General features: G+C 45.2%; 1 protein-coding gene across 7 annotated transcripts in view; it reads right to left on the bottom strand.

The window, feature by feature from the left end:
* The window catches only part of mast2 (microtubule associated serine/threonine kinase 2), a 195062-nt gene that overhangs the window by 55676 nt on the left and 126886 nt on the right, over nt 1-12500 (bottom strand). For 2 of the 7 annotated variants that reach the window (XM_074669037.1, XM_074669035.1), the window contains exon 1: nt 2931-3104. The exons of 4 other annotated variants lie outside the window; for them this stretch is intronic. In XM_074669037.1, the coding sequence (XP_074525138.1) occupies nt 2931-3004 (74 nt within the window). In that variant the 5' untranslated portion in view covers nt 3005-3104. Of the gene's footprint in view, nt 1-2930; nt 3105-9013; nt 9156-12500 lie in introns of those variants that run through there. One more of the 7 variants, XM_074669034.1, reaches the window with a different exon arrangement.

Below are 12500 nucleotides of genomic sequence, written 5' to 3' on the forward strand. Positions count from 1 at the left end.
AGAGGGACAAAATGAAGACTGAAAAAAAGCACATTACCCCCTCTTTAAACCTCAAAGAAGACTGATGGCTGATGGAGCTAGCTCTGCTATTGCTAGCTGTACTTGACAAATCATACCAAATTCACCTGCCAAGTCCAGATAAATGTGTCTGGGGGTGTGAGGCATAAAGATTTCGTCTTTTAATGACTTTAATCAGACATTTTTCCTGGTCTTGTCTGGTGATTGTGGCTCACGCTGAGTCCAACAAGACAATCTCTACAAGAAATAAGACGCAACACTTGATTGGTTCACAGTTTTTACAGTGCACACTTTGGCCCAGTAGGTGGCAGTATGATGTCACTTACAGAGAGGACAAAGGAGAAGGAGAAGTAGAAAAGTGTGGAGGTTTGTGACCGTAAAGAGGATCACAGGTTTGCAGTTTGCTAAATGATGCAGTGAGCGTGAACAGACACAGAGTCCTGTTAAAGAGCTGCAGAGTTCAGCAAAGACAAAGAAACGATGAAGAAGAGTCAGCTCAGAGCGTCTGAAGTTCACGTTACTCCAGGTAGGAGACCGACGGTGTCAGCAGAACATCAGACACTGACGTATGAGCAGAGCATGGTGTGTTTACACCTGTTTATTCAGTCATGTTTCTGTGATATGAGCCAATGCTGCGTGGAAACACCAAATATGTAATAACTGCTGCAGTCAAACTTAAAGAGAGACGTGACGGAGCTGACAGGAGAGAGCAAACAGCTGTTTACTAAACACACACACACACACACACACACACACACACACACACACACACACACACACACACACACACACAGATACACACGTCAGACAGCAGCAGGTGAGTGTGTGTGGATAACATCTCCAGCTAAACTCATTTCCCTCTGCGCGCTCGATAACGCTGGTCTGCAGGTCACAGCCGCCGCAGCACAGGAAATCAATGTGACCGACAACGCCAAGGTGTGTGTGTGTGTGTGTGTGTGTGTGTGTGTGTGTGTGTGTGTGTGTGTGTGTGTGTGTGTGTGTGTGTGTGTGTGTAATTTACTCTCTGCCGTCTCTCTGTGCCGTCAGACAAACAAACTGTTAAAAACTGAAGCAGTGAACGTCTGGTTTCTGCAGAACCCAAACAGCTGGTTTAGCCTCATTTTTAGCCCAAAGGGAGAGGACTCGATTGTGTTTGCTCTGTTTCTTTCTTCTTCTTTGGCAAAAATTTGGTAAAACACAAAAATTGACCCCCAACATGTCAAAATTTGCACTCTAGCGCCACCTAGGAACACTAAACCGGTTCTAATGGGCAATAGGAATGTCATAGAGTGATCGTCAGAATGTTTGTCTCATTGAAACACACAAATTATAAACACACCCCTGACCTATCTCAAACAGGAAGCCTGCAATTTGTCATTCACAATAGCATTTGGCCACATTTTTGGGCCTTTTTCAAAAGTTATCTCCTCCTAGACCATATATGATATCAGCTTGAAATTCGCTCAGATGACAGAGTGGACCCTGCTTTACAAAAGCTGTGTATGAATTTGTTTTTTCTCAAATGGTTTTTGAATGATGAGCCCTCAAAGTCGGTGAAACCCAAAGAAGCCCTTTCAGCTGCTCCTATTAGAATGAATGGGAGAGGAGGATCCAGCTCTACACAAGCTGCAGCAGTTAGGACTCTACACAAAACAGCAAAAGTGGTACAGCTTTAAAAATGACATGGGTGGATTCCTGACAAAATTTACTACAAAAATATCTGATTTTTAGAGATTTGGTCCAAACTGTGGCAGCTATGAGGAGATGATTCTTAAACTTCAGTCAATTTCACTCCTGAGGGCAGCAGTTGGTGATGATGTCACTCACTGATTGACAGTTCAGTGCAGCTGGTCATGTGACTCACAGAAGGCGGGAAAACACACATTACAAAGTGATGAAACCTTAACAGTGGAGGTGAAACCAGCAGCTTTGATTTTTCTGATTGCATTTCCTCTCTGAGCAACAAAAAGTGTTTTTCCTGAAAAAGACCGAACCAATAAACCTGTACAGAGAGTTTCTGAGTGTTTAACATTTTCTGTTTCACTTCCACTGAAACTTCAGCTCCACTCTCATCAAGCAGCTGAAACTCAAAAAGCGGCTGAGGACCACTCTCCCTTCGTCCCACGCTCACTCTCCTCCCCACAGAGAGTGGACGCTCCAACATCAACACACACACACATCAGAGCTTTACAGCTTCCTGATTGGTCGGCTGTGGCGAAGTCTGGACGAGGATGAGGAGACCTGCACTTTTTCACCTGCACGTGAAAAGTGGTGTTAGATGTGACGGAGAGATGAATCATGTTTTCCTGACTACAGCTCTACAACCTGCCGGAGCCTGTTGCTATGCAGGCGTCCCTCCACAGCCTCATCCACACACACACACACACACACACACACACACACACACACACACACACGCTGAGACAAACACACAGCAGGAGGCGGTGACACGGAGCAGAGAAGAAGAAATCTGCCCGAGTGTGTGCGTGAAAGCTACCACTGTTATTACAGGGGAGGAGGAAGAGGAGGAGGAGGAGGAGGATAAGTACAGCTCTGTCTCTGCCTTGCTTCCTGCTGGAGGAGCCACTTTGGGCTCTGATGGACAGGACGGAGGAGGAGAGAGGAGGTGAACTCGAGGAGTAACTGCACAGATGTAAACTGGGCTCCCATCACCAACACGTCCGACGGAGGAAACGTAGAGAAAAACAACCAAACACCAGGAAGCATCCTGCAAAGACAAACCAGCTCTCTGACCTTCACACCGAGCAACTCCTGCTGAGCATCTGAGAGCTGCGAGCAGCAGGAGGGAGGAGGAGGCGCAGAGGATGGAGCACACTGATGGAGCAGATGAGGAGCTGGAGGAGGAAGAATTCAAAGTGAGGAGAAAAGGACGGAGAGGAAAGGAGGCGTACCTCTTGGAGCGCCGCAGCATGCTCCTCTCAGGCAGCGAGAAATTGGAGAGCACGGTCCAGAAGGAGTCAGACATGCTAACGGTGATGCAGCGACGCCACCATGGCTCTGACTGACGCTGGCGTGGAGACAGACGCTACCTTCCACCTGTGACAGCGGCGGCGACAGAGCGAGTGGGTCTGAGAGCTGCTGCTGGCTCTGATCCTCCCTCTCTGATCCTCCCTCAGCAGAGCTCCCTCCCCTTCCTCTGATGCTCCTCTCTCCCTCTCCTCCTCTGTTTCTGAGAGCAGCGCTCATTAAGAGGAAGCAGAGCGGCTCTCAGCTCACACATCCTCCAGAAAGCAGATGTAGACTTTAAAGAGGGGGTGTTCTGCTTTCACACAGCATGAACACAGATATACCAACACCGGAGGTTCAGACTGAGCATGTGCAGATTATCAAAACCTCTAGAATCCTGAATCTGTCTCTGAACTGATCAAAACACTCTGTTCTAGAATCAGATCCAGATCAACGAGTTCTGGAATGTAGTGACATCACCATCATCTCTGACTCCTCTGCAGTGTCTGCTTGTAGCTTTAAAAATATTCATGAAATAAAGAATAGTTATTTTTCTTCCAGAGGGTGTTGATGATTAAAGACACTGACACTAAATAAATTCCTGTGTTAACATTTAGTTGAACTAAATCTTCATCCCATCTGTCAATAAAGCCTGCCACCGCTCTACTTCACCTCCTACAACATCAACAGCCCACCAACTTTCCATGCACCTGTGGCTAACCTCAAGTTTTAGCTAACAACAAAGTATGATGATTTGAGCAGTTGTATAAATGTATGGAAGAAAAATTGAGTAGTGCTTCAAAAAATTTGAAAAATAAACAGTTCTTTTTTTTCAAAATTTTAGTACTGTTTTATTTTTTTAAAGCAAATTTTTCAAGTTGTCCGATTTTTTTTTTTTAATTTTACATTTGAAAATTTTAGATTTTTTGTTCAGTTTTTTGAAATTTTGATTTTTTTTAAACTTTGAAAATTTAAAATAATTTACCATTTTTTTTTATTTCAATTTTTAAAAAAAATATTTGCAATAGTTTTTCAAAATAAAACAAAACCTAAGATAACACGTGTAAAATCTTATAAATTAAAAAAAAACGTCAGGTTTAAAAAATAATTCAATGGATTTTTAATATGTATGGAATTTTGCGCACTTTATAGTTCATAGCCACATTTGGCGAAAGATTTAATATAAACTGGGCTCCATCTCTGAAGTTTTAGCAGCTTTGGATGCAACAGTATTCATTTCACATATCAGAGATGAGCTAACTGAGGAGTTTGGTGGCTTTGAACTGGATTTAATACCCTCCAATAAAAAGGTCTTTTTGCAGTTTGTGAATTTTTAATGGGTACGTTAATAAAAATGAGGCCATAAGGGGGCGTGAACAAGAATGTACAGATCAGGGATTTTATTTTTCGTCATTTAGACCCCAAATAGGTTCAAATATGAAAGACTCCTCCTTTGGTTATGGCGTAATACAGGCCACACCTGGGCACCAGAGGCTCTGACTGCTCCCTAAAACAGCTTCAAACATTTTATACACAGTCACCTTCTGGTGAGTTCACTCACTGCTCATGAACGCTCATTATTTGATCTAAGATTCTGCTTTCTCAGTATTTAAAGTCTTTTTGTTGTTTCTTGTCATTTCCCATGATGCTCTTGCAGCTCTACGTGCTCCGTTTCTACACACAGGCTGGTGAAACATGGACGCTGCCTCCAAACACACGTCCTAGAGACCTGACAGACGACAGCAGCATAGAGGCTAAAGCTTTGATCGTACTTCTTGGTGTTAATGTACGCAGGCGTTGACTTTTATAACACATACGGTTACTTCCCGCCATCCCTAAACCACGCCCCCTGGTTCCAAGCTGTAGCTTAAAGTTTCTACCATCAGGTCGACAGATGTTTGTTGGTGAGAGTCGCTCAGAGTTTCAGGGTCAAACCTCTTCACACTGACGTCTGTGCAGCTCCAGACCAGACCCCCAAACCAGCCCAGACCCCCACACACCAACAAATCCACTCTGAAGAGAAGACCCGGGCCAACAGACAACAAGTCCCAAAGTGTTTGAGAGTCCAGACCTGGATCCAGATCCAGACTGGAGGTCAGCAGACTCGTTAGACTCGTTAGAGGAGTTAATCACGGACTACACACACCACCAGACACACAGGTGTGTTAGGAGGACACACACGCGTCCCTTACCTCCACAGGAAGGGGTTTCCTCGCTGGTGAACAGGGGCGGACAGAGGCCCGTCGGAGGCGCAGCAGAGGGAGGGAGAGGAGGAGGAGGAGGAGGTGCAGGATGAGGGGAAGGTGAAGGGGGAGAGGGTGGCGACGTGGGGCTGAACGACGGAGGGATGGAAGGAAACGGGGGACAGCAGGTGCTGGAGGAGGCTGCTGTTGCCGTGGCAACGCAGCTGAGCCGGCGACCAGATTCTGCCAACAGAGGAGGAGGAAGAGGAGGAGGGGGGGAGGAGAGGATGGAGAGGAGGGGGAGCAGAGAGGGATGTGGATGAAGAGGGTTCAACCTCATGTGACGCTGTGTTTGACAAGTTAGGGCTGTGACATCATCATGGCGGCTGGCGTTTGGTCGCTCGTGGTCAGGAATGAGCGGTTTGTAACAGAGACTTTAACAGTGACACTAACTGACCCCTGTGTGTCTGCACCACGCAAAATTAACAGCTAATCGACGATTAGTTATTAAGTTGTCCTTGTCACTCTGTCACTGACCCACAGTGGTTGACGTGTCTGTGTCTGATTGTGGATGTGGGCGTTTACCCAGGGGAGGTGTGGGTGGCCGTTGACTTCACAAACCCAAACACCTGTAATTTATTTGTACAGGAAAACCAGCCCAATGGGCTGATAATGAGCAGACTTTTCATTGGGGCTGAGGTCTGCGAAAGAGACCCAGGTTCAGGTTTTTAAACCCAAAGACCAGAAGACATTCAAACACGCTGGTAAAGTTCTAAAGTCTGCTGATGTCAGAGTTCTAGAACTCCTGCTGTTGCTCTGCACACAGACTGTTTTGCATGCATGCTCCTGATTGGTCGATGCTCCTCAGACTACAGACTGAAACCTGACACCTCCCATGTGACTCCTCCCTCCAGCTCCTCCAGTCTCTGAGCCCTGAATGAGTGAGCTAAGCTGAGGGAAATATGAGGTTTTCTTTCTTTTAGGTCCAAGGTTTGTCACAGTTTGGATCATTTGTAGGGCTGGGACGATACGCTTTCCCCCTGTTTCGATCATTTTACAGTTTCAGGGGTACAGATTTGATCTAAATTCCAAATCTTCAATATTTCCGTTTTTTGCCAGTTTCAGTTCTCTTCTTTAACACGAGGCTATAAGAAAAGTTAAATGATGATGATGATGTCTACAGACTGTATCAGGAGCCATATTTTCCCCCAAAATGCTCGTCACATGTGATTCAGTTTTTAGGATTTATTCAGAGGATCCAACGTCACATTACTAGACAGTCAAAGATAAACATTTCTCCCCCTGCTGGAGATAAATGGTAACTATTTTTCTAACTCAGCTTTTAAACAAAGACTAAAATAAAAATCTAAATCTGAATAATAAAAATATAGATATAAATAAATAATAATAACAACAATAATAATAAAAATAATAATAATGATAATAATAATAACACAATAAATAATAAAGCAATAATAACAAAACAACAACAACAACAACAACAATAATAATAATAATAATAATAAAAATAATGATAATAATAATAATAATAATAATAATAATAATAATAATAATAATAATAATAATAATAATAATAATAATAATAATAAATTAATTAATTGTTATTTTAAAATGGTAAAGGTATGTTATTTTTTCTCCCAGCCCTGGTTGTTTGTGTGTATCTGTGTTGGTTCACGCACTCTGCAGATATCCAGCCTCTCTGACATGACAGGTAATAGATTTTGAAACCCTGTTGTGTTCAAGCTCATAACAATTTCAATGATCATTAATCTAATCCCCTGGATTATCTTCACTGCTGCCTCCAGTTACTGACAGCTGGGTGTGATTAACCAACCAGGGATGATAAGGTCTATCTATGAATCAGGTCTGACTGAGTTTGCTGTGAGAACACTGCAGAGGAAGTGAGGGGGGGAACCTGGACCTGAGCGTAGACTTTATAAATCAGACGTGAAGTGGATCCTAATGAAACCAACACTTTGGGAGCCGTCCAATCAGCTCGGGGCGCTGCAGAGTTCAGTCAGTGCAGCTGGCTCTGGTCCAAAGGGCACAGGGACCTTATGGTGGTGGTCTCCCCGTCCCCCCTGCCCCCTGCTGGGTGGGACAGAACGGGTGAGACCACCTGCTGGGTGTCAGGGGCTATGCCCATTATAACACCAGCAGTGTTTCCTTTCCCATATTGTGGAGCCATCTGTGTCCACGGGCTCGGATTGAACATTTCCACATGAAGCAGATTAAAAACATGAAATCTGGAGGAGCTCCTGCACAGCGGGGGGGGGGTCCAGTTTGTGAAGGCGTGTGTCTTTTTAATCAGGGATAAGGTCACAGAGAGTGTCTGAAAAGGATCTGTAACAAACGCGGTCAGACCCCAAAGAGGCTCTGACGGCAGGAAGTGATCAGTCGCTTCAACCAGGAGCTGGCGCCATAAACTGCTGAGGTCATCGACCATCAGTTACCGACATAATCCAGATTATTTCTGAAACAGGCCGAGACAGAGCTTCTTCATCATACACTCTTTCTGCTTTCTGTCCTCGCTGACGGCGGTAAATTAACTTTACGAGGGTCGTTTGTGTGGTTTCCTCTCGCTGTTTGACCCTCGACCAACGGGTTACCGGAAAAATCACACGATGAGATGAAACTGACAGCTGGAAACCACAGAGAATACAAAAACTGTTTTATGGTTGGGTGGTGTTTTTGCTCTATCATTTAGATTTACAATTAACCTACGGCTAAGTCCCGCCCTCAAACGGACTGAGCCAATCACAGTGCAAATAGATTTTGTTCAGTTTTCTGAAGTTTTTCTGAGATTTTCTTTTAAAAAATTGTCGGACGTCACCTCGCTCACATTAAAGTGAGGTCTCTACAAAAACTGCTCCCCCTGGTGGCTGGCTGCAGTATAGGTCAAAAATCCATCTCCCCAGTCATTCCAGATGGGCTGTGGTCAAACTTTAAAAAATTAATCCACCTGGTAGAAATGTTTCTCACGTCTGATTGTTGTGGTGGTTTGAAGATATCATTTGGCTGTCTTGTATCCAAGTCCTCTTTTTTCTGAAAAGTTTTGTTTTCATTAGTTATACGAGGTTAAAAACGACGCTTTATGTCACATTTAACGATGTCAGACAGCTGAAGTTCTTGTGTATCTTTTGGGGGGGTTGTAAAAGTGATTAGACTAGTTTTTGTAAAAACCATCCATTAGTAAAAGGCGGAGCCACCTGTACCCTCCACACAAAGTCTACGGTGGTGACTTGTTTGTCATGAAGGCGACCCCCAGGGTTAGCAAAAAAACGAGTTTTCAGAGTAAACGTCAAATGTAAACAGAAACTGGTTCGGCCTGTCGAGCTTTCTATCAGGTGCTTTTTTAAAGTTTAGCTTTAAGTTGTTAAAAAGTTTATTGAATTTGTGACGTCACAAGTTGAGCAGATCCTAAACAGATCGTTATCAGACGGAGCTAAACGACGAACGAAGGAAGAGGTCGACTTATTTCACGTTTTGTGGGTCGGTCAGTTAACCAGACACACGGGTGTGAAGAAAAAACTGAAGACTTCATGATGTTTCCTCTTTAAACCATTTTTCTGACACTTTGGGTTGTTCAAACAAAGCTAAGCTAACTGCTAATGGTGTTAGCGCTGCTATTTTGGACAAATTCGGATGCTAATGTGATTCAGCACAGATAGTGACCGTCAGTCAGAGCTGAAACAGCTGCAAAGGTAAAGGAAATATACAACCAGGAAGTGACCAGCAGCCCCTGGACAACACACACACACACACACACACACACACACACACACACACACACACACACACACACTCCAGTATCTTTCTCTTACTGGAGGCGGAGGTGTGGGGCTCCCGCTCTCTCCTTCCTCCTCTTCATCCTCTGTCCCGGGACAAACGGCTCAGCTGTAATCTCTAATAATCCAGCGGGCTCCATCGGCTCATCTGTCCCTCACACACATGCTGGACTGGACCTGACCCCCCTCAGAGTCCAGCTCTCAGTCCTCCATGACTCCACTTTAAAAATACAGGTAGGCTTCAGAGAGAGTGTGTCTGACGCCAACACCTGCTGTTATCTACACACACACACACACACACACACACACACACACACACACACACACACACACACACACACACACACACACACACAGCGGCAGCTATGTGCGGTATCTGGGCTAGAGTGTTCCTCCAGCAGCAAGCTCAGGCACGCTGAGTCTGACAACACACACACTCTGTGCAGCTCCACCGAGGCAACACACACACACACACACACACACACACACACACACCAAACACTCACTCACACACACACACACACACACACCAGTCAGAGCTCAATAACTGATCAGGAACCAGTCCCAGCCCAGCTCCAGAAAAGGTCCAAACAGTCAGCGAGAACAGAAAGTTCTGAGCAGATCCTAAAGTTCCAGACCCAGAGGGACCCTCCTCACTGCACGTCCCCAGGAACAGAGCTCCTTCCTGGGTACAACAGGACCAGTTAATCCCCCTCAGTTCCTGGAAGCTGGAGCCAGTTTGCTGACAGAGGAGAGACTGACTGAGTCCTCCACACGCAGACACAGGGACAGGGAGGAGGGGGAGACAAAGAGGGGCGGGGACATGAGGAGGAGGAGGAGGAGGAGGAGGAGGAGGAGGAGGAGGAGGGGGGAGGCCTCCATGGTCTTTTTGCTGTTTCATCCACATGATTTGCAGTTTTGTTTTTACTTTTCTTTCCTGTTTTAAAACAAAAAGAGCAACAGGTCTCCATCATGGTTTCTACAGCAACACAGCCTGATCACAGCCACACATATCCATCCACAGAAAGTAGATCCTCTCCTTCCCCCTGCCTGGTCACTCTGTGGTGACGAGGTCAGAGTCTGTCCCAGAGCGATGAGGGGGTAACCACTGTGAGATGACAGGAGGAAGAAAGCAAGACCAAAAACACAGGATAGGAAACAAAAGGAGAGAAGAAAGTCCAAAATAAAGAGAAAGTTAAAGAGATGACAAGAAAATAAGGAATAAATGTTCTGAAGGAGGAAAAGAGAAGAAATAACAAAGAAATACAAGAAGTAGGAAAAAAAACACAAAAACAAAACAGAAAGATAAAAACCCAAGTCAAAGAAAGGTACAAATGGAAGAAAAGGAAGAAAGAAAGAAAGAAAGAAAGAAAGAAAGAAAGAAATAAAGAAAGAAAGAAAGAAAGAAAGAAAGAAAGAAAGAAAGAAAGAAAGAAAGAAAGAAAGAAAGAAAGAAAGAAAGAAAGAAGTGAAACTGAGAGAAAAAAACCAATAGAAAAAGAGTGATGGAAAGAAGGAATATAGAGAAAAAAGAATAAAAGAAGGGAAAAATGTGAAAGAAAAATAAGAAAATAATGTTTAGAAAATAAAAATGAAAATTAAATGAAACATTAAAAAAATCAAGAAAGATAGCAAAAACAAACAAAAAAAGAGAAAAAGACAGACAGGAGAGAAAATATGAACAAAAACAAATGAAAAAAGGTGAAAATAAGACGACAGAAATTAAAGGACTACAGAGAAAACAAAGACTTGATAATGAAAAAGTACTTTATCGTTTTCTGACCTCGTACCACCTTTTTCCTTTTTTTAATGACCCGACCTCCTCCTGCTGACATGTTTGAAAAAACTGAAGTCTTTAAATTGATCTGAAATCTGTTCAACTCCCGTCAATCAAAATATTGATGATTTAAAAGTTACTCTCAGTGAAGTAAACAAACACGTGTCTCTGTGGTCAGAGTGTGTGTGTGTGTATGTGTGTGTGTGTGTGTGTGTGTGTGTGTGTGTGTGTGTGTGTGTGTCAGCATCCACAGTCTGTTTGATACCTTACAGGGTAAACTCTCCTCTGACACACACACAGTGACACACAGTGACCCAGTGTGTGAGCAGCCATGGTATTATAAGAGTGTGTGTATGTGTGTGTGTGTGTGTGTGTGTGTGTGTGTGTGTGTGTGTGTGTGTGTGTGTGTGTGTGTGTGTGTGTGTGTGTGAGCTGCAGCTGTCCTCTCTCTGTCTCTCTCTGTGTTTCTGAGAAGCCCGGGGACACCACTGACCCTAATGGTCTAAATGCAGCTCACATGCCAGATCCCTAATTCATAAACAATGGAGCGGATCACAGTGGATCTGACCGGGTCGGGTTACACACACACACACACACACACACACACACACACACACACACACACACACACACACACACACACACAGTGATTACCAAACTGACGTAGGAGCAGGACACGAGGATGTGGTTAGTCTGTGTGGACCTGTGTTCCTCCTCTGGACTCTGTTAGTTACTCTGCTCCGTTTATAACAGAGGTAAAAACTGACACAGAATGAAATCACACAAAGTTCGTGTTGGTTTCCTGCTGATCAACAGGTCATCTATAAACTGCAGCCAGCATGTTTTTAACGTGTGAGCGTCTCTTCACGTCGTGTTGGAAACTGATGACTCAGCAACAGCTGTGCCTGCACAACTCCTGCTGATCAATACACGGACAGACAGGACCACAGACAGACAGGACCACAGACAGACAGGACCACAGACAGACAGGACCACAGACAGACAGGACCACAGACAGGACCACAGACAGGACCACAGACAGGACCACAGACAGGACCACAGACAGACAGGACCACAGACAGGACCACAGACAGGACCACAGACAGGACCACAGACAGGACCACAGACAGGACCACAGACAGACAGGACCACAGACAGGACCACAGACAGGACCACAGACAGGACCACAGACAGGACCACAGACAGGACCACAGACAGACAGGACCACAGACAGGACCACAGACAGACAGGACCACAGACAGACAGGACCACAGACAGGACCACAGACAGGACCACAGACAGGACCACAGACAGACAGGACCACAGACAGGACCACAGACAGGACCACAGACAGACAGGACCACAGACAGGACCACAGACAGACAGGACCACAGACAGGACCACAGACAGGACCACAGACAGACAGGACCACAGACAGACAGGACCACAGACAGGACCACAGACAGGACCACAGACAGACAGGACCACAGACAGACAGGACCAATACACATGACAGACAGGACCACGGACAGGACCACAGACAGGACCACGGACAGGACCACAGACAGACAGGACCACAGACAGACAGGACCACAGACAGGACCACGGACAGGACCACAGACAGACAGGACCACAGACAGACAGGACCACGGACAGGACCACGGACAGGACCACGGACAGGACCACAGACAGGACCACAGACAGACAGGACCACAGACCACGGCCTCCTGGTTCCTGCTGCCAGCA

This window comes from Halichoeres trimaculatus, unplaced genomic scaffold, assembly GCF_033239565.1.
Source record: "Halichoeres trimaculatus isolate MK-OKI-2021-1 unplaced genomic scaffold, fHalTri1.1 fHalTri1_scaffold_4, whole genome shotgun sequence".
NCBI classification, from domain to species: domain Eukaryota; kingdom Metazoa; phylum Chordata; class Actinopteri; order Labriformes; family Labridae; genus Halichoeres; species Halichoeres trimaculatus.